The sequence below is a fragment of the Magallana gigas genome, chromosome 3, assembly GCF_963853765.1.
Source record: "Magallana gigas chromosome 3, xbMagGiga1.1, whole genome shotgun sequence".
Classification (NCBI taxonomy): Eukaryota; Metazoa; Mollusca; class Bivalvia; order Ostreida; family Ostreidae; genus Magallana; species Magallana gigas.
The window spans coordinates 39,338,662-39,361,795 of record NC_088855.1 but is presented as its reverse complement, the minus strand read 5'-3'; the positions used below and the strand labels follow the sequence as shown (position 1 = coordinate 39,361,795).

General features: G+C 32.9%; 1 protein-coding gene across 2 annotated transcripts in view; it reads right to left on the bottom strand.

Annotated features, from left to right (window-relative positions):
- Window positions 1-2,759: 2,759 nt before the first annotated feature.
- The window catches only part of LOC105324167 (uncharacterized), a 34,053-nt gene continuing 13,678 nt past the window's right edge, over window positions 2,760-23,134 (bottom strand). The window contains exons 18-31 of one of the 2 annotated variants that reach the window (XM_034481540.2): window positions 20,897-21,065; window positions 20,462-20,693; window positions 20,007-20,181; window positions 19,785-19,887; window positions 19,320-19,520; window positions 19,025-19,153; window positions 16,408-16,594; window positions 12,009-12,102; window positions 11,600-11,734; window positions 11,325-11,425; window positions 11,122-11,224; window positions 8,762-8,776; window positions 7,235-7,321; window positions 2,760-4,172 (exon numbers count right to left, since the gene is read on the bottom strand). In XM_034481540.2, coding sequence (XP_034337431.2) covers window positions 3,990-4,172; window positions 7,235-7,321; window positions 8,762-8,776; window positions 11,122-11,224; window positions 11,325-11,425; window positions 11,600-11,734; window positions 12,009-12,102; window positions 16,408-16,594; window positions 19,025-19,153; window positions 19,320-19,520; window positions 19,785-19,887; window positions 20,007-20,181; window positions 20,462-20,693; window positions 20,897-21,065 — 1,914 coding nt within the window. In that variant the 3' untranslated portion in view covers window positions 2,760-3,989. The remainder of the gene's footprint in view (window positions 4,173-7,234; window positions 7,322-8,761; window positions 8,777-11,121; window positions 11,225-11,324; window positions 11,426-11,599; window positions 11,735-12,008; window positions 12,103-16,407; window positions 16,595-19,024; window positions 19,154-19,319; window positions 19,521-19,784; window positions 19,888-20,006; window positions 20,182-20,461; window positions 20,694-20,896; window positions 21,066-23,134) is intronic. The other variant, XM_034481541.2, reaches the window with a different exon arrangement.

Genomic DNA, 23,134 nt, shown 5'->3' with positions numbered 1-23,134 from the left:
ATCTTGGCAAAGAAAACTGTCTTCATTGCTACAAAAAATTAAACATCACTTCTTTGAATATTTGTCAAAAAATTTTAAAGAACAAGTTAAAAGAACATTATTAAAACGAAATAGATGAGCTAAACAAAAAAAAGGTTGTAAAGCTGACACTGGAAAATTGTCTTTTTATAGCAAAACTGTAAACCAAAATGAATATGAAGTACAACATTACTTACTACCTTTAGAAAAACTGTGACAGATCTGTCCTTACAAACCCAAGAATCACTGCCCATTCATTATTTATTGAAACTGGTAGATAGTCTAAACCTCCAAGAGAACAAGACGCCCATGGGCCACATTGCTCACAGGTATGATAAAATCAGCGTAATGGAATCATAATACAAACTATCTGGACAATGTTGTATAATACATGTAGATTTCCCCTAGATATTCTTATTCTTTTTATCAATAGTCCATTTTCTAACAGGATAATTTTATAATATTTGAAGGTTTGTATCCCATATACATAAACATGTGTTTAGGATCTTTTTGAGAACTGCAGTGCTCAGTATATGATATATATATCTATATCTATATCTATATCTATATATATATATATATAACTTTAAAAGGGACTTGATTATAAACATAAGAATATCCAAGGGAAATTGAATTTTTGTTTATACAAGATCGACAAGTATTTACCACATTGTCCAGATTTTTTGTATTATGGCTCCATTAAGCTGATTTTACCATGCCTCATGTTGCTCATGTGTGCAATGTGGCCCAAGGGCATCTTGTTTCCCCATGCAATTTTCGTTCACTTCTCCGATTTTCATACATCGGCCATATGTCGCACTATATCTTAAGCAACATCAATTTATATCTGGTTCAGATCGTCCTAAAAATATTTTTTATTACATGTATCATGATTCAGAGGCAGGTCAAAGTTTTTAAGTACCGAGGAACCAGTATCTCTTCTCTTTTCACACTCGATGCCTCCTTTTTTTCGTTTGCTCAAATTGTATCAAAATCATGATAAAATTGGGGCTAATCCGTGAAAAGTTGGAGCGATGACGTTTACGCCAATGGTATTAATAACATTACTTATAATTCCGACATGGATTTGTAAAGATAACCAGATAACCATTTTTTATTTGTATTTATAATTTTTATAGTCATAAATACATAATAGTAGGTTGAGATTATACATGAAAAGTAAAAGTTAAAACGAATACATGAATTAATGAAAATATCAAACATCTTACAATTATTATTGCACGGTTATAATTTTTTTTGCTACAAACTGATTTCATAAACATATTTGTGAATAATGTCATTTAAACATATACAAGGTAAATACATTGAGTTAAGAAGTTGTATATTTTTTCAATAGTTAATTTGGAAACTCTGCACTAGCAAGACAAATGAGCAGCTAAATTGTTATACGGGTACTTGTGATTTTTCTCACAGATTGAAATTGTAATAAAATAATTCTATATGTAAAAGATAAAGATATAAAAAAAAAAACCGGCTGTTTATACAACCTAAAGCTCCCGATAGTTACAAAATTTATTGCAGTTAAATAATTAACAAGAGGCCAATTGGCCTTAACGGTCACCTGAGTAGCATATATCCAATACACAAACTTGTCATGGAGTCTCATATATGCATCTAATTAATTAGGTTTCATACTGGAGTAGAAAAATTATAAATTTGTAATGACAACCACATTTAATTCAAAAAGAACTGTGAAACCTATAATTTTGGTGAAAAACTAAAAGATCTGGTCTACAAAATAATGAATTTAGTTTTCCTTTCAGGTGTGTGGGAGTAAAGAAGATAATTTTTTAACGTTATATGCATTAACATCTATACATCCATTTTGGCCCTGCCCTAGAGTCAAAACCCATACCCCAGGGGACATGAAAATTAAAATTTCAGTAGAGGACTTCCTGGTAAACATAATTATTAGTCGGTTTTTTTTATACAGATGTGTGAGAATAGAGAAGAAGATTTTTAAACATTATATGCATTAACACTTTATTGCCATATTGCCCCCCACCCCCCTCATGTCCTGAACCCCTGACCCAGGGGCCATGAATTTCACAATTTAGGTAAAGGAGATTGTGGATATCATAACCATGTATTCAGTTTTTTGCCCACATGTGTGGGAGTAGAGAAGAAGATTTTTTAAGATTTAAATCATTTTTACTATATGGCCATATTGGCCCCACCCTAGAGCATGAACACCTAACAAAGGGGTCATGAATTTCACAATTTTAGTAGAGAGCCTCATGGACATCATAATCATGCATTTAGTTTTTAACAAATATATATGATAGTAGAGAAGAACATTTTCTAAGATTTAATACATTTTTACTATTTGGCCATATCGGCCCCACCCTAGAGCCTGAACCCCTGACCGAGGGGTCGTGAATTTCACAATTAAGGTAGAGGGCTTCATGGACATCATAAACATGCATTTAGTTTTTAACAAATATATATGGGAGTAGAGAAGAAGATTTTCTAAGATTTAATATATTTTTACTATTTGGCCATATTGGCCCCACCCTAGAGCCTGAACCCCTGACCCAGGGGTCATGAATTTCACAATTTAGGTAGAGGGCTTCATGGACATCATAATCATGCATTTAGTATTTAACAAATATATATGATAGTAGAGAAGAACATTTTCTAAGATTTAATACATTTTTACTATATGGCCATATTGGCCCCACCCTAGAGCATGAACACTTAACAAAGGGGTCATGAATTTCACAATTTAGGTTGAGGGCTTCATGGACATCATTATCATGCATTTAGTTTTTAACAAATATATATGATAGTAGAGAAGAAGATTTTCTAAGATTTAATACATTTTTACTATTTGGCCATATTGGCCCCACCCTAGAGCCTGAACCCCTGACCCAGGGGTCATGAATTTCACAATTAAGGTAGAGGGCTTCATGGACATCATAACCATGCATTTAGTTTTTAACAAATATATATGGGAGTAGAGAAGAAGATTTTCTAAGATTTAATACATTTTTACTATATGGCCATATTGGCCCCACCCTAGAGCCAGAACCCCTGACCCAGGGGCCATAAATTTCACAATTTTGGTAGAGGGCCTCATGGACATCATAACCATGCATTCAGTTTTTTCCTCACATGTGTGGAAGTAGAGAAGATTTTTGAAAATTTGGCTTTTTTTGCATATTTGGCCCCGCCCGTGGCACCCCAGTGGTGGTAGAGCCATAAATTTCACAATTTAGATTCTTCTTACCATAGAGATGCTTCGCACCAAAAATGGTAACGATTGGCCTGGTAGTTTTCAAGAAGAAGTTAAAAATGTAAAATTGTTAACGCACGACGCACAACGCACGACGACGGACGAAGACCAATTGCAATAGGTCACCTGAGTGACTCAGGTGACCTAATAAAATTTTAAAAATAAAAATTAAAAAAAAAATATCTACCTGCGATCGTTTTCATTTTCCAAATATTCTTAATATGTATATTCAAAATATGAATGTAAAACAGCAACTGTCATTTTATAATTAAAAGAAGGTTTATATTCCTTACTTAGTTTTAACAAAATGATAAAGAATAACTTCTTTTTGTGGGAACATAAATAATCATGAGGTATGCGGGGTTCAGAAAGAGATTACGAAAACAGGAATGTGTTTCTAAATAATATAAAAACTTTCATTTAAAAAAAACGTTACGACAAATGTTAAAAAAAGAAATATCTAGACTAAGATGAAAAAGGTCTGAGTTGTGATTGTATTTTGAAATGGAGTATTAGCAAGTGAGTAAAAAGAAATTGTATCGGACATCATTAATATTGATAAAGGAGTATGATTTTTGACAAAAGTCCGTTTAAATAACGTATCGTCATATTTTCTTCCAGTGAACAAAAATGGAAGAGAAAACATATGTAAAAGCAAATTTGCTCATATAAATAAAATATTTTAATAACCGCTCCATGCTAAGCGTACAATTTCCTACTGAAATATCTGAGTTAGTTTTGGCGGTCGGTGTTCCTCTGTTCTTCTGAGTCCCAGCTCGTCAATAATGGCTTCCTTCGCCTCCATTTTACGGTAGTGGTGCAGACGACGACGCCATTGTGTCGCAAGAATAACAGCACAAACCTCATCGTTATCACCGGAGTCTGGTGAGAATAATCCCTGAAAAGCATCATGTTCCAGATATATTTAGAAGTTTTGTAAAGTTAGACTATCAAATCGACGAAATTTGATCCTGCTCTGGGCTTAGCGTTAATCATACGCATTATCTAAAGCAACCGTAACTGTTATAATAAGTTTATTTGTACTCAAATAAAATTTCAAGTTGTTCAATTTGATGGGAAGGGGGGTGGGGATATATATTATAAATAAAAAGGTACAATTTAAGATAAAAGATACGACAGGTGCTTTGTTATTCCTCTCTTTATTATCTATAAATTTTCTTGTCTTCATTAAAAAGAATACAGATTAGAGGCACCTACGTTATGTTGTGTTTCCCCTAAAAATACATGCTTGTGATCTTAGAATTAAATCATGATCTGGAAAATGTGCACTTTTGCAAAAATTTCAATTAAAGCACAAAGGTTCATGGTGTATTTTTAGCTCTATCAAATTAATGACATATCTTGTTGACAGAATATCACGTTAAATCAAATGTATTTTGTAAAAGCAATACATCTAATTGTCATTACATTTACAGCTTGTCAAATTTGAAAAATTGAATTTTCTGTTTGTTTGTCTTATTTGTTATCGAAGTCCAGCTGTTGGATTTTATTTTTAGAATAAGGAGCTTTAACCAACAAAAGGCCCATGGACCACATTGCTCACCTAAGCAACAATAGACATTATAAAATCAACTTTACGGAGTAATATACCAAAAAACATATGGACAATGTAGTCTAACAGATCCTATATTTAAAAAAAATAATTTTTTTCCCTGGATATTCTGTTTATCATTGATCCCTTTTTGTCACTGTATTGTCATTTCACATATTGAGCATTACATTTCTTAAGAAGACCTAAATCAAATGGGATATAAACCTATCAAACTTGTGAAGCCCAAGAATTGTCCAGAGGCCAAAGTGTAAACAATTTTAAAGAATCAAAAATATGTCAAAATTCTTACATTTAAGTTTAACCATAAACTATTACATTTGAGTTTTGATGAATTTAAACTGTTTTCTTATGTAAAATTGGACCCCCAACCCCATCTGGCTCCATCCTACTTCTAAAATTTAATTTTGACAAATTTGAATCTACACTATATAAGGTTGCTTTCACTAATGTTGCCACTTTTCCAAGAATTTTTTTTTTATAGAAAAAGATTTTTCACAATACATTCCTTTGTAAAGATTTAACCGGTCTCCACTGTGCCCCTACCCTACCCCCGGGGATCATAATTTAACCAAACTTGAATCTACCCTACCTGATGATACTTCACACAAGTTTCAGCTTTTCTGGCCAGTTGTGTTCTGAGTAGAAGATTTAAAATAAAATTTCTCTTTATATTCCTATGTAAAAATTTGCCCCCCCCCCCAATTGTGGCCCCACCTTACCCCTAGGGACCTTGATTAAGCAAACTTAAATCTGCACTATTTGAGAATGCTTCCATGCAAGTTTCAGCTTTTCTGGCCTAATGGTTTTGAGATTTTTAAAGATTAACTCTATATACTCCTATGTAAAACCTCTACCCCCATTGTGGCCCCACCTTACCCCTGGGGACCATGATTTGAACAAACCTAAATCTACACTATCTGAGGATGCTCCCATACAAGTTTCAGCTTTTCTGGACTAATGGTTTTGGAGAAGAAGATTTTTAAAGATTAACTCTATGTATTCCTATGTAAAACTTCGACCCCCCCCATTGTGGCCCAACCTAAGCCCTGGGGATGGGACCATGATTTGAACAAACTTGAATCTGCACTATCTGAGAATGCTTCCACACAAGTTTCAGCTTTTCTGGCCAAATGGTTTTTGAGAAGAAGATTTTTAAAGATTAACTCTATACTCCTATGTAAAACTTCGACCCTCCCCCCCCCCCCATTGTGGCCCTACCTTACCCCTGGGGACCATGATTTGAACAAACTTGAATCTACACTATCTGAAGATGCTTCAACAGAAGTTTCAGCTTTTCTAGCCAAATGGTTTTTGAGAAGAAGATTCTTGAAAAATATCACCAAATTTTTTAATAAATCCTAATTATTTCCCCAAATAATAGAGCGTGTCCCTTTATTTTAACAAGTTTGAATCCCCTTTACCCAATGATGCTTTGTGCCAAGTTTGGTTGAAAATGGCCAAGTGGTTCAGGAGAAGAAGTCAAAAATGTAAAAAGTTTACAGACAGACGGACGCTTGACAAAAGTGATCAGAAAAGCTCACTTGAGCATTCACCTCAGGTGCACTAAAAATACTAAGGTTTTAATAACAAACACATCATATAAACGCTTTATTCAAAATTGTTAGATATCCTGGGCCCTGCACACAATATTAATTTTTTTGCAGCAATAACCAAAGGATTAAACTTGCAAATATACATGTGTATGTAACTGACCCCTATAATTAAAACCTAAATAAAGAAGTGCATTTTACACTTTTAGCTAAGACGAGTACATTGACATCCTGCTGATGTCTATCTACTGTTTTAACAGAGCAAGAATATTGTCCAATATCGACTGCTTTTTCAGCACATAACAGTAGACATGTGAACAACGAACCTGTCTATATTTAACCCCCTCCCCCCGGTTATACTTGGTATGTTTAATGGTAGTCGGTGTGTTCGATGGTAGTGAATAAATTGGTATGTTCAAGGGTAGTGGATAGTGGTATAATTGGTATGTTCAATGGTAGTGGATATAATTGGTATGTTTGAGTGTAGTGAATATGGTATAATTGGTTTAATCAATGGTTGTGGATATCATTGGTATGTTCGATGCTAGCAGATATAATTGGTATGCTTAATGATGGTGGATACTGTTGGTATGTTCATTTGTAGCCCATATAAAAGATATGTTTGATGGTAGTGGATATGATTGGTATGTTTGATGGTAATGGATAGTGGTATACAGTTGGTATGTTCAATGGTAGTGGATAGTGGTATAATTGGTATGTTTGATGGTAGTGGATAGTGGTATACATTTGGTATGCTCGGTGGTAGGGGATATAATTGGTATGCTTGACGTCAGTGGACATACAATGTACATATATTATAAATTGGTAAATTCCTACCTTAACACAGACTGCCTCCGCAGCTGTCATGGCTTTCAGAACAACAGTCATTAGATTTCGAGCATTCTGCACCAATATCCTGTCCGCCTTGGTAAAATATAGTAATTATATTATATATTTTGCATGTTTATGTATAAGACACATTAATTGTGCTTTGATTGTGTGAATTTCATGTAAAATAGACTTATATACGTAGCTTTTCATTTCACATGAACTTCATGTGAAAATGTTCCCATGATTTTTGTACAATTTCTGTATAATATTTCATGTTATCACAATTACCTAAGTAACATAAAAGTATGTTCATCTACTTCTACTCGTCTTAAACATGAAAGAAATGTTCTTATATTTGGGGGGTTTTAAAACTCTAATACAATTCAAAGTAAAATATGATGAGGTACCTCAGTTGTTGCATGTATCATCAAAGACTATAATTTCTACAATATAACCAATATAACATTTGGCTGCCAAGTGAGGGAAATATTACTAGTAACCTTAGGGTCAGAAAGATAATTAAGGTCAGCAACAAGACCCATTTCACATTTGAATTGTCTCACCAATTTGTTTTATCTAGTACATAGCTCACAGTGTTTCTTGGAAATATCTTGAACTGCTTCTAAATGGAACTAATTTTAGGTAAACATGAGGAATAGTGCATTAGTGAAATAGAAAAGGTTAGGGACACAGTTGAGTTGCTCACACAATGTCTGAAATTTGATGAATGTGTCTTGAAAAGTTTCTATGATTGCTTAATGAATAGTGTGATGGACAGACAGACAGACAGGCAGATATATAAAAGATGAATACAACTAACACTGTACACCCTGGCCATATACAAAGCAAAGCATAAAACAAATAATAAGATAAGAAATATGATATTCAACTTCAATCATATCGCATTAAAAACCATAGTGGATTTTCCATACTTAAATTTGTTGATGTAAAATAACTGAAAAGAAAAAGGACACAATAAAAGGAAGATTTTAAAGCACATTTTTCTCCACTTAGAATAGAAAAAGAGAAGATACAAAACTGAAAAAATACACCAAATAATACACTCTACAAAATGTGCAACACAATTCTACAAGACTCATGAACAGCAAACTATAATCTAGATCCAATTCTACAGGGCTTCTCGGTTTGATAAAAGTTACGCTTTTTATGTTTTTGAAAAAGAATCAAATCTTTTATATGCTGATCATTACATTGAAATTGTTCAACCTTGATTATTTGGATTAATTAAGTCATAAAATTCCTGACAAGTGTATATAAAGTATAAGTGTGCTAGCTACCAATCAAAAACACATAAAAATGATTAAGTTTGGCTTAAAGTAAATATATATGTATTTGAATTACAATTTTAATTAAAATTCTTTTCAAAAAATTGTAATTTTGGCTTTCAATATCTTAATTATTAATAAAGGCTGTGCAATTTGACATGTTCATGAACTTAGAAATTTTAGCCCTAGCCAGTGGTATAGAAAACACATGCCACACTTAATATCACTCCAAATAATTAGTTACCACCTCATCAGGGCCAAGCTGAAATTTAACCCACACAATAGTCATTTTTATGTTTAATAGGAGCAAGTGTCTGGTCATGTACTTAGCACCAAAGGAAAACTATTCTGAGTTTTATTATAATAAAATTATCAAAACAATCCTTTAAATCTAACTGTTGTCAAAAGATACAATAGCAATAAGTACTTAGGTTTTAAATAGAGTTTAGTATAATGCAAATTGTATATTAAACAAGTACAGAATAATTCTTTTTAATTCACTTAGAAATGCCAAGCTACAGACTTAAATTGAAGATTTAAAAATCTGAACAAATATGAGAGGAGGTCATTAGTGTTCACTTAACAAATATTTGTTGAGAACAAGGTTGAAGATGGGATATGTCCAGTGGCGTCAGTTTTAATGTATTTCTGGTCAGTAAATTATCAAAATCATTGAAAATATCCATAAAAATGTCAGATACTCTGGACTAGAACAATGTTTATCTATTTGCCATTTAAATAAGCACATTTAGTATAATATTATTATCAATAATACCACCTTAAAATCATCATAAAGTCATAGATTTCAAAAACAAGTGTACATAACAGATGCATCACCTCAAAGTTTATGAAAAATAATGGTACTGTTTAAACTATAGAGCATTTAATATAAATTGATGGTATTAAATGTACTTAAAACTTATACTACTATTAGCACATATAATATAAGTGATTATCATAATAATCACCTTTAAATATCAAAGTCAATCTGTTTACAACTGTGACATTTATTTTATGAAAATAAAATGTTGCAAAACACTGGTGAAAGACAGAAATGGATTTTGTCTGTGAAATACAAAGATGTTATTACTTCAAAGTGACCTTCATGTACTTAAACAGTGGATTTTCTAAGGTTAAAATGCAAAAAAATAGATATTTAAATTCCCTGAAATTTTCATAGATATTTCAAAAACAAGTGTACATCAGAGACATAAATAACAGAGATTGGCAGCTGATCGAAATCTCGCAAAATCCCGCGGTCCCTATTGTTCCCAGTTTAAATCAGTATATCATTCTAATAAACAACTATATCGAAATATAAGCAGCTAAAACCTATTACCAAAACATTCAAAATATTATACTTTCATGTGTTTATGTCATATAAACAATATTAAAAGAGGAGTTTTAGGAGGCAGTTGGCTACCCATCGTCCGAGATATCGTCGATGTCTTATAGCAGGCCAATATATTTTTTAATATATTAATCTAATTTTTCCATTTTTTGTTTCAAAAATGTCTAGAACCTATGCACACTTTTCATTAAAGCAATATACTTTTGGTTTAAGATCATTATCTCAGTTCACTAAAATGTAGTTCTCAAAGTAAGGTTGGTCCCGTACCATTTTTCAACAACAAAACACGCTAATGGCAGAGTAGCCAATCTCTGTTATTTATGTCTCTGGTGTACATAACATATGCATCAGATCAAAAGTTTCTGAAAAATGATGGTACTGTTAGAATTTTAGAACATACAGTACCGATCAGACCCAACCTAACAGAAAGTAAACCCCAACTAAACCCTGGGTTTACTTTCTGGGTTTACTCTGGGTTTACTAGAGTGGACCCAGAGTAAACCCAGAGTAAACCCCAAGTAAACCCAGAGTGGACACAGAGAGTAAACCCCAAGAGAAGTATTCCCTGAAAGCAGACACTACATGTGTATTCGTAATATACAAGGGACAGGAATCACAGGCAGTAGGATGATAAGATAAAATATACAGGTCTGCTTCACACTTCAGTGCATATAGTTGACTCCAAAAGCAAATCTCAAGTAAACCCAAAGTAAACCCCGAGTGGACCTAAATTTTCAAAAGTAAACCCAGAAAGTAAACCTCGGGTTTAGTTGGGGTTTATTCTGGTGTTAGGTTGGGTCTGATCAGTACTGTATAATATATATTGATGGTACTCCATAGTTATATTTGTATGCTAGTATTAGTGCATAAAATATCAGTGCATCATTCTTTTACAACTGAATTGGTTATAAAAAGGTCCAATAATAAAAAATCTTGCTCAAAATCTTTGCTTGTCATACAAGCATCTGTATATAATTATCATTGTTCTGAAGCTGCAAGTTGCAAACATATCACAGCACAGTTATACAAACATTACCATAATGCATGAATTGTACAAGTATTCACATTGATTTTGTTTATACTTAATATACCACTCTGTTATCCTTATTCACAAATGATCAGTTTAGCAAAAAGTAGACAAAACTTAAAGCTTAAATTCAAGACATGCACAATATGCATGCAACAATACCAATCAGGGTTTGGAAATTCTACATCTTTTTGAAAGAATATAAAGAATATTAACAAACAGATCTTACTCTGTTGTCATCCTGTGAGCCCATCTGCACATTGGCTAAAATAGTCAGTTGTTTACTAAGTGAAGGGATCTGGCTGGAATAGTACTGCAGGTCTTTACCACATCTTCAAAAAAAAGGAAATCTAAATGTTATACTTCCATGTCGGTGAAAAAGAATTTAGTACATATAGTAAATGGCAGCAATTTATACTATTCTTACATTACCTTTCATCTATACAGTGTTTAGCAAGCACATCTGTAAATTGTTTCATTTTTCTTCCATTATCAGCAATGGCCAATGCAACTCTTACGACATCCTGATGATTCTGGGGAAAATAATCAATTATACCTATAATACTTCAAATACTTGTGTGAATGGTTATTTCATAAAAAATGAAGCTGAAATTACTTTGGTACCATACCATGTACATGTACATAATGTCATGTATTACATATGTAATATTGATAGAAAATGTAGTTGAAGTACATCAAACCCTTACCCCAACAGGTCCATCCCCCTTACAAAATTCTGCCATCTGTTCCATCTGTAAAGACATTTCCTTGGCAACCTGAACAATAGGGTTGTTTTCATCTTCCCATTTATCAGCTTCTTTTTGAAGAAATCTTGCAGCATCCTAAAGCAAAAAAATGGAAAGTGTCAATCTACTAGATATTAAATATCAAAGATAAAGATCTCATTTATTCCATCCAATTATGTTTTGTTTCCTTTTGTAGTTTTTGGGGGGTGAGGGGGGAAGGGCAGTGATGGGGCAATACGGCAAATAGAAACTAGGATAAAAATTCCCCTGCTATATGTATAGAGTACATGTACATGCACAATTTTTTTTTACAGTGTTCACAATAAAGTCATTGTAGATAATTAAGATCAGAAATCATACAGTTGTATACCAGAATTGATGCAGATGGCTTATAAGGAGATTTTGAGTGGTCTTTTCTTCGATTTCTGCTAAATGTTCCAACATTAGTTTCCAGATCTTTTTCTCTGAAAATATAAAAGAATTAAATGATAAACATGCTCAACAACCTCAGAAAGTGAAGTATGTTAGAATCACATGCAAATCTTTAGCCACCATTTTACATGACTGTATACAAACCAAGTTCATTCACTTCACAGGGTTGTTTAGGCTATTTTAAAGAAGTTAAAAAGCAAGTTAAGAGACAACATCTGTAGTTAAATTTTTGAACAAACAGAAATCTTTTCAGCCTGGGTTTATCATGTGGACATGAAATTAAAAATTTTTATTGATGACTTAAAAAAATGAACTTTATTTATTATACAACGACTGATAAACAAGTTATACAACTTATACTAATATCTCTCATTGGCATGGATGTTAGCACGAGGGGGTTATTGTGGGAAGAAGCCGGAGTACCCGGAGAGAACTCACCTGTCCAACGAGCGACCCCCATACCCTATCACATACAACCACTGTCGAACACGGGGATCGAACTTGGGTCGCAACAGTGAGAAGCGAGTGCATTGTCCACTACACTACTTGGACACCTTATTGAGGGCTTAATGGGTCACTTAACTACAGTGTATGAATTTTCGGGGGGGGGGGGGGGATTCCAGATAAGCAGATGCAGTGAAAAAGATATTGTAAAATGGTCAAATTTTTGGCAAATCAGGCACTGTCCTTAGTGCCCTTCTCGGGAAAGTGTCATAAAAGAAGATGAGTGAATAAGATGGTGCAAATGCCCACTGGTTTAAATGTATAATTGCATTTTTCAAAATTTTTTTAATTTACCAGTAAATTCATTTTTTTTTATTTAATATTATAATACAATTTTGCAAAAAGAACATATTTCTCAATATAGTCAGAATATTTTAACAGACACAAAGAAAAACAAAACATAGTTTCCCAAATTAATTTTGGTTGTATTGAACCCTCAACCTAAAAAGACTTCATTGTTCCATAAATACCAGTATGATTCTACAGACCGGTGTTCTAACCACTGAGCCATTTCAGTCACATCAAAGTTTGTTATCAAAATGCTCTATGACTATTTGGTTCAAGTTTACAGACCTCTATTATTTTCCTAAAATGTTCTAAATCAGTTGTTGCAATACAAAGTGATATGACTATTTCTAATGTATAGTGGGTCACCTGTCCAATTTATTGTTGATTGAAATTGATTCATTTTTTATCCAACCTCAATAAGAATATGTCAAAAATATGGAGCACAGACCTAATCTATAGATTAAAAGGTATTGAAAATCTAAAAAAAAAATTGTAGGTAAAACACCAGTTCAAATCAACATATTCCAAATATTGAACCTTTTTAAGGGTTATACATATTGACGTAAGGTTCAATGTACATTTTTTTGGATTAAATGTTTGATGGAAATAAAAAAAAATATGTTGGTAATTTAATTTTCAGTATTTTATCTACCCTGAATTAGGCATTATATCCATCTGTTTTACAATCTATGTTCCTCTTATCCAAAAGATGGATCAAAAGCAACCCATATTTGAAAAAAAACTGACCAGTTGTTCTCAAGAAGAAGTAAACTAGAGGTACTGTGAGCAAGCTCACAATTGATACCCCCGCTAAGAAAAAATTATAACTTGTATTTTTTCTATTATAGAAAATATTGGATGAATCCATTTCACCGTCCATTTTTTATAGTAACAAATGCTCTATTTTTTGAAATTGTTAATGCTAATATGAGTACACAAAGTAATTTCTATTCTTTAAATTCCATTTTAGTTCAAGTTATCTGTTAATGCACGAGGACATTTGCATCCTTATGTTAACAAACATGACTCGAATCAAACAAAATTCCACATGTCAAGCAGCCATTTAATATATCAACATTTTGAATTATTGGTATACTGAGCCCAATTTTTTTTTAAACAATGACCTTGAACTTCCTCAATTGACTTTTGGTCAAGGTCATGAAACACCCTCAGGTAATAAGCAATCTGGATGTGAATTAAGAACTTCCAAGGTTTCTCCATAAGAAAGATATGGACCAAACACGAATTTTGCACTTTTTCTGCCAGTGACCTTGACCTTGCGCAAATGACCTTAGTCAAGGTCATGACACACCCTTGGGTCATAAGGAATCTTTGTGTGAAGTAAAAACTTCCAATGTTTCTCCTTAAGAAAAATATGGACCGGACCTGAATTATGCACTTTTTCTGCCAGTGACCTTGACATTGCCCAAATGACCTTAGGTCAAGGTCATGACACACCCTGAGGTCATAAGGAATCTTTGTGTGAAGTAAGAACTTCCAATGTTTCTTCAATAAAAAGACATGGACCGGACCTGAATTATGCACTTTTTCTGCCAGTGACCTTGACCTTGCCCAAATGACCTTGGGTCTAGGTCATGACAAACCCTTAGGTCATAAGCAATCTTTGTGTGAAGTAAGAAATTCCAATGTTTCTCCATAAGAAAGATATGGACCTGACACGAATTGAACAGACAGACGGACGGAAGGACGGACGGACGGACGGACGGACGACTTCGGTGACTTCGTTTGTGGGGGGTATAAAAATGTTCAACTGTAAATGCACAATGTACAATGACAGTCAGATAAACCTATTGCACTCTGGTGACCTTACAATGAAGTCAATCCCTAATCACTTTTAAATCACTTTATTCAGGAACTTGAGCTCTCTGATGCGTTAGACCCCTTCACATTAACTGTGGTACTGTCTTTTGCAAGACAAAACGACATAGCTTGGTGAAATTTGACTTAACATATTCTACACAGGTAGAACATACAACAATTTTTTATTTACTAATATTCACAGTAAGTTTCCAAAAATCACAGTATCTATAGAATTCATTAAGGGCAAACTGTAAATCATTTGCAGACTCAGCTAGAATAACAGTATCATCTGCATAAAACAGGATAAACATTTTTAAATATAAAAAAAAAGTTCCTTTTCAATTCCCTCAGTAATTGTAGACAGGCCAGTTACGTTTTTATCTAACAATTAATATCTAAGTTTATTAATAGACAAGGAAAACCAGAATGGAGATAAAATTTCTCCTTCAACAAAGTATATCAATTTCTCCTGCACAAGAGACCATAGTTATCATTGAGGGGTCTATCCTAACGAGAAGGTAAATTTGCAAAACATGTTCTTATATGTGTAAATGAGTGTTTCACAAGACAATAAAAACATATTGATTTATGCTAATTATTTTCAACGTGTTAATTCTTGAAGACTACGATCAATTGTTATTAAAAACATTAGTATAGAGAAAATATTAAAAAAAAACAAATTTGCTCACATACGTAAGCCTGTCAAATGCAACATTATCACAAGACACACCATCCATGCAAGTTTGGTGATCAAGCTTGATAATGGAGATTGGGCTCTGCATCTGAAGCTTCCTCTGTGATTCATTTATATTATAGTTAAATCAACTATGCAAGTTTGAGATAGTACAAGTTTTATTGAAGTTAGGACCTGTAATAACTAAAATATAATCATCAGAGGGCACCTGCTCCAAAAACTTTAACCAGCTCTAAAAACATTAACCTCCTCCAGCATCTGTAACCTATTGCTCAGATTCAGCATTCAAGCCTGTCAGGTGCTTCAGTGTCATAAGACCCACCATTCATGCAAGTTTGGTGAAGTTAGGACCAGTTATAACTAAGATATAATCATCAAAAGCACCTGCACCAAAAACTTTAACCTGCTCCTAAAACCTTAACCTCCTCCAGCATCTGAAATTCATGGCCCAAATTCAGCATTCATGCCTGTCAGGTGCATCAGTATCATGAGATGCAACATTTTTGGTTTGGTGAAATTAGGACCAGTAATAACTAGGTTAAAATCATCATGATCAGAGGGCACCTGCTGCAAAAACTTTAACCAGCTCTAAAAACCTTAACTTCCAGCATCCGAAACCTATAGCTCTGAAGATTCAGCATTCAAGCCTGTCAAGTGCATCAGTATTATAAGACACACCATCCATGTAAGTTTGATGAAGTTAGGACCAGTAGTATTTAACTTAGAAATTGGTATCAAAGGGCACCTGCACCAATACCCTTAACCTCCTCCAGCAGCTGAAATTCATGGCTCATATTCAGCATCCAAGTCTTTCAAGTCCATAAGTAGGTCCAGATGCATCATCCATACACATTTGGTGAAGTTAAAACAAGTAATAACTAAGATACAGGAACTGCAACAAAAACTTTAACCAGGTCTGGATGCCGAAGCAACCCCTGAAGCAGGGGGTATAGCATAAGCTCCTTCCGACTTAGTCTCGGTGAGCTAATAAAATGGGGGCAAATATTTCCCTGTATGTATACAGTACTACCTTGTCACTAGCAGCAGTTCTTCATGTACTGATGGCAATCCAAATTTCATTGGTTGAATCTGTGATGATCCAGATTTGCCACCCTCAAGAGATCCAGATGGGCGGTGATTTCCTGCAAGAGTCTCTGTCTCACTGTCAGCAGAGAGTTTTTCTGTCATATCCAAGACACCCATCAAGTTATGAAGTTCTAAAAATACAATAGGTTTCCTTTGAAATTTATCCAATTTTAACGTAAATACATCTCTATAAATGTTTGTTGCAGAAATTACATTGTGAAAAATGTTAATATGATATTTTTAAAGAAGATGGGGGAATAAGATAGCGAAAATAACCATTTGGTTTGGTCGTAAAATACAATTTCAAATCTATATTTTTTAACTAAATATACTTGATAATGTTAAAATAACAGTTAACAAAACACAATTTCTAACTATATTGGTTTTGAATATTTTAACAAATGAAAAGAAAAAAAAAAAATTCTAATGTTTTGGTGGTATCGAACCTACAACCTAAAACCATTGTTACATAATGTTACCTAATGTCTGTTGCTCTAACCACTGAGCCATTTCAGTCACAACATACTCAATTGTTTAAATGCGACTTCAACCACAAATTTATGGACTTGTATTATTTCTCTAAAACGTTCAATTGTTGGGGTACAAAATGATATTTTTTAAGGTAAAGTGGGTCATCTCTCCACGTTGATTGAAATTGGTAGATTTCCTTTAAACCTTAAAGAGATTATGTCAAAAATGTGGCGCTTAGACCCACTCTATAGAAGAAAAGGCACTGAAGTTCTAAAAATGACACTATTTGAAAATTTTGACACTCATACGCCAGTTCAAACCAACCTATTCCAAATATTTAACATTTTTAAGGGTTATAAATCAATGTTATGGTAAATATACATTGTTTTCAATAATCTAGAAAAAAAAAGATGAGATTTGTTGATATTTTTAAAGTTTTATAGAATCTTGTATATCCTCATGTGAGCAGTTCACATGCCTTATTCCCATATCTTCTTTATAAATTTTCCTTTTACAATATTGTAAATTTCATTCAGCATATGATTTTCTGGATCTCCAGTTCTCCACATTTTTGTTTTCAGAATCCATATCACCACTCTTTCTTAAACTGATGACAAATAGCTAGTGTACATATTAGAGTATCATATCAATCTGATTGTCAGTGCACTTTATAGGAAAATGTTTACTCCAAGTCATCCCCCACAGCTATGTCAATGATATAAACAGGATGGTATACCTGATAGAGACAAGATGTTATTCGATATTGTAACTGCATTATTATGAATGATGTAAACAATAAAAGGAATGTTTGAAGTAAACACAATGTTGAGTAATGTCTTTAGACAAAAACACAGCAAGTTGAAAAGTTCACCAGGATATGAACTTGGTTGGTCACATGACCAAATCCAGTGAAGTCAAAAGGGCCTCTGATGATAGAAGATTTGATTTCATACCAATCAAATTTAAATCCTAGTGAACTTTTAACATTGCTCATTATTAACCATATCTATGTTTGAGAAAGGTAACTTGTTTCAAATCATTAAAATAACCGTGTTTAAATGGTTACAATAATGCATTCATCAAATGATAAGTGCATGCGGTAATCATTGTGACATCATTAAACAAGAGGTCAATGGGCCACATCGCTTTTTCACCAACTAAAATACAACCTGTTGAACTTTTGTTTCATTTAGGGAGTTTTAATTTGGCTTTTAATTGAGCGAGTGTAGTGAATTGAGCCTTCCCATGAATTCACTAGATGGATTTTAAAAAATACAAGATAACATGTTCGAGAATGTTAGATAGTATTTTAGTAGAAGGCCAAGGTGCATCCTACTAGCCAAACCACAACTTGCAATCGACAAATGCAAGGTAATTCTGACTACATGCAATTCAAAATAACAGGACAATGTGCATTAATTATTTGCTTACATGGAAGTCAAGGTCACCTTCTAACATCTTAAATTAGCGGCTTGTGACAAGAATTTGACCTGGCATTTTTACTTCTTAGTCAACACTTTCCCTCCACATAGTTTATTAGCAGCAATGATTTTTCTTAGATAATCAAAAAAATACTTTCATGTCAACCATTCTCTTAATGCATATCCATTTATTACACATCTCAATCTTGTTTGAGCATTTTCAGAATGTAAACATGGCGAATCTAAACCATACCATGTGTATTAATTGTATTGCATCACATCATATTCATTCAACAGCCGACAGAATTTTTAGTGGCCACCTTTTAAAGAGTTGCTATGGCTGAATAGTTAGCATACTGGGTATGCAAATCTAAGGATCATAGGTACGAGACCCATTATTTTTATTTTCTTTAAGATCCAAAATTGATTTTTCTTTTTAATAACTCATTCATCACCAATGCATTTGGACATTTTTCTACACCATCAAGAAAGGTGGAAAGGTCTATGAATAATTAGTCTACAAGTTCTGCTTTGCAATGCTTACACTATGGGAATAAAAACTGTGTTAAAACTTTGTTAATCCATAGTGAACTGCAATTGAAGCAAATTTCAAGAACATATCATTTCTATAATCACATATAACCTTTTAAAAATCAAAGATATATATACCTGCAACTAGATTTGGTTTAATGTCTGACATCTGCCTGAGGTTGACCATCAACTCTCGTATCTGTGAGGCCCACAGTAACTTCTGTCTATCCACTTCTACCATTGTCTCAGTCACTGTATGCTCATCATCTAAATCATGAAATCATTATGCCATTTTCCAATTAAATGTACAAATACATATAGTTACACACACATAAATTTACATTTATCTTTAACAAAATTTTTAGCTTCATCCAAATATATAAATACAGATAAACAACATTTAACATCTATACAGCCTGGAATTTACTTGTACCTGTCAAGGACTTGATGACTTGGATAAGTCTTGGCGAGGATTCTGTCACCTGATCAAGACACCTCCGGACAGCCGCCCTTTTCTCTAGATTTGTGGATAACTGGATGCAACTTTGCACTCTCTGTCTCATTTTTACAAGCTTCTCACTAAATCTGCTGATCTCAAGCTGCAACTCAGAAATCTGGATCATTCTCTGCTTTCCTGGCAATGAATATAAACTTTTTTCAGTTTGATTGATGAATTTTTTGTTGGGTGGGGAAATTGTCGTTTACAATGATAATGCACACATTATTTTGTTTAAGTACATACATGAGCAGTGCCCATGTATGTATTCAAAATTTAAATATTTCATCCTTTTTTTAACACCCATGCTATCACTGATCATAAGCAAGGATATAGCTTGATTTACACCGGACCAGTCCTAAATACAAAACACACTATCCAGTTTGTTCCGTTCTTCTGTACCTTCTGGCATTGTTCTGGCACCGACTCCTCTATCAGTAAGTGACATTACTGGTTTGAAGTACACAGAGATCTGCTCCTGTATCATATTCACACAACAAACAGCCTGAAAAAGTGTGAAATGATAAATACATATTACACACCAAGATAAAATGGTTGAGAATTAGGTTCCATGTTTAGGCTCTCTTTTTCGGGCATTATTTTGTCCTATAAATGTACACTTGCCTTTACAATCCAACACATACTGGCCATTCGAATTCTGAGAGGAACATAGGATTTAGACACCATGAAGGCTCGTTGACAGCTCGTGACTCGCCGAGCCATCTCAGATCTCAGCTTGTCAAGGAGTTCACTCATACAATGACAAAGGTCCTGTGCCTCTTTGGCTTTAGATTCATTGCTTAAAGATAAATATAGTAGCAACTGTCAGTCTGTGTTACTGATTAATCTAATAGAAGATTGAAGTTTATCATTTATTATACAAAATTTATAAAGCACCATATATAATTCATATAAAAATTACTCTACAGTGCTGTACATATATAAGTTTTGGCATAAAAGCTAAGAACATAAATAATATATCTACATACACTTTAATTTAAAACTACATACATATATAACACTAATTTTTGTTTACATGTAAAATTCAAAGCTGTGCTGTCTATTATTCAAATTCTTACCCGATACATGCCCCATGAAGAATGTCTCTCAACCTTTTGTTCTCTTGCTCAACATGTGCAATGATATCCTCTTGTTCTAACGATGTCATATCCTGTGTAGACCACACCTTCCTTTCTATTCCCATTTTGCTCACTTCCTCTACAATGGTGTCCAGATCAGAGAGAATACAGAACATCATGACAGCCCACTCTCGTCCTAGCTGGTCAAGCTGATTAATATCCTCGTCACTCACTGATAAAATTTGATTCAGGGAAATAAATATTTTATTCTAGCAGATGTAAATGAAAAATACCCTCTTAGAAAATATATAAAAATAACATTATATAATGGTTTAATTTACAACATTTAAAGGGGAAAAGAGAGGGAAATTTTCCAAAAATAAGATCTTTTAAAATATGAAAAAGACTTGGATTTAAGTTAGCATATGTACTAACATCTTTGTGAGCTCATTTCAGCGGTTGTGGTAATGGTAATAGAGATGTTCTCTAGCTCTTCCGCGAGGTCCTGACAGTGCCCCAATGGAGCCTGGTCGGTACAGACTAAACCTTGTGTCATCAGCACAACATCACCCACACAGGAATAGTGAGTCTTGAGACAATCCAACTAAATAAATATTTTTTAAAAATTATCAAAGGCCAAAAAAAGTTAATCTATTAGTTCTAAGGCATGGGCAGATTAGGTCAAATTAGCCATATATTTAAAAGGGAAATAACTCAATCTTCAATTTTAAGTTAAATGTAAAAACTGAGTTTAATTATTCTTTTCAAATCTTAACTGCAATGAAGATAAAAATAAAACCTTTCTGTCCCATTAAATTTCGAAGTTTTTGGACAATAAAGAATCAAAAGATTATTTGTCAGACAACTATATTTACCAACAAGAGCAGAAAACTTTTAAGTACAATGTATTTATTGGCATTAGGATCTGTGCTGTCAATGAAATGTATTTAAATTGTGTGTAATTGGGGACACAATGTTGTTGGATGTTATTTCACAAATTTAATGTTATATCAAAAATAAAACATAGGTAATCATAGATTACTAAGCTCACCGAGACGGAGCATCACCCTTATGAGACATCACCTTCATAAGACCACCTTTATCATTTTATATGAAAATCATACTTTATGATCTTGGATATTCATGGATTCTGTTTTAACAAAATATCGTATATCATCTGATAAATTTTTTTATGATAATCATATGTTAATCAATACAATGATATAAAATTAAATATTGCATCATGTCATATATCTAATATAATATATATCATATAATAAATAAAATACCGTAATAAACAATAATGAGATTTGATATTGTAACGTATGATATGACATTGTATTGTGTTATACCTTATTGTATTTGATCACATAATACAATATCATAAAATATAATACAATATAGTATCATATTACAATATCATATTACATAATACATCATAACACTGAAACATGATATTATATTGTATAATATAGAATGATATTGTATTGAATGACACTGAAACATATTTGATACATTATATGATATTATATCATATAATACAATATAATTTGATTCCAACATTGTATCTTATCAAATGATACAATATTATGTGATATGGTAAAATATTATAAAATACATTATTATATTATACATATTGCATCATATGACACAATAAAATATATTACAATATCATATAATACAATTTCATGTGATATGATAATATATCATATAAACCAATATCATATCATACAATATCGTATGATACAATATTATACAATATTACAATATCATATAATACAATTTCATGTGATATAATTCTATATTACTGAAACCAATATCATATTATACAATATTGTATGATACAATATTATAGAATATACAATATTGTATCATAGGATACAATATAATATTTTGCAATATCTTATGTAATTGTATCATGTGATAAAATAATAAATTAAAAATACAATATAATATTATACAATATTGTATCATAATATACAATACTATACATAACAATATCATGATACATAATCATATCATAAAATATCAAAAAAATTGATACAATATCATATCGTATAACTTTTTATAATATAACATATGATATCATATTGTATCATATCAAACAATATTGTTTCATATCATACAATACTTTATCATAGGAATCATGTTATATCATTTATCAACAAACACATCTATCTATCGAGCTGGTTTGAGTGAGGTAGGAGATTTCTTTAGCATCCTTGATAATGGAGATCAGGCTCTGCTTCTGAAGCAACCTCTGCATTTAATTTATAGTAAAGTTAAATCAACTATGCAAGCTATCATCTATAAAACATGTGACCTGTTCCAAAAAACTAAACCTCATCCAGCATCCGAAACCTATGGCTCAGATTCAGCATTCAAGCCCATCAGGTGCATTTGTATCATAAGACGCATCATCCATGCAATTTTGGTGAAGTTTGGACCAGTAATAACTAAGATATCATCATCAGAGGGCACTAGCAATTAAAACCTTAACTTCCTCCAGCATCCGCAACCTATGGCTCAGATTCAGCATCCATGCCTGTCAGGTGCATCTGTATCATAAGACACACCATCCATTCAAGTTTGGTGAAGTTAGGACCAGTAATAACTAAGATTTATTTTTTAGCATCCTTGATAATGGAGATCAAGCTCTGCATCTGAAGCTAC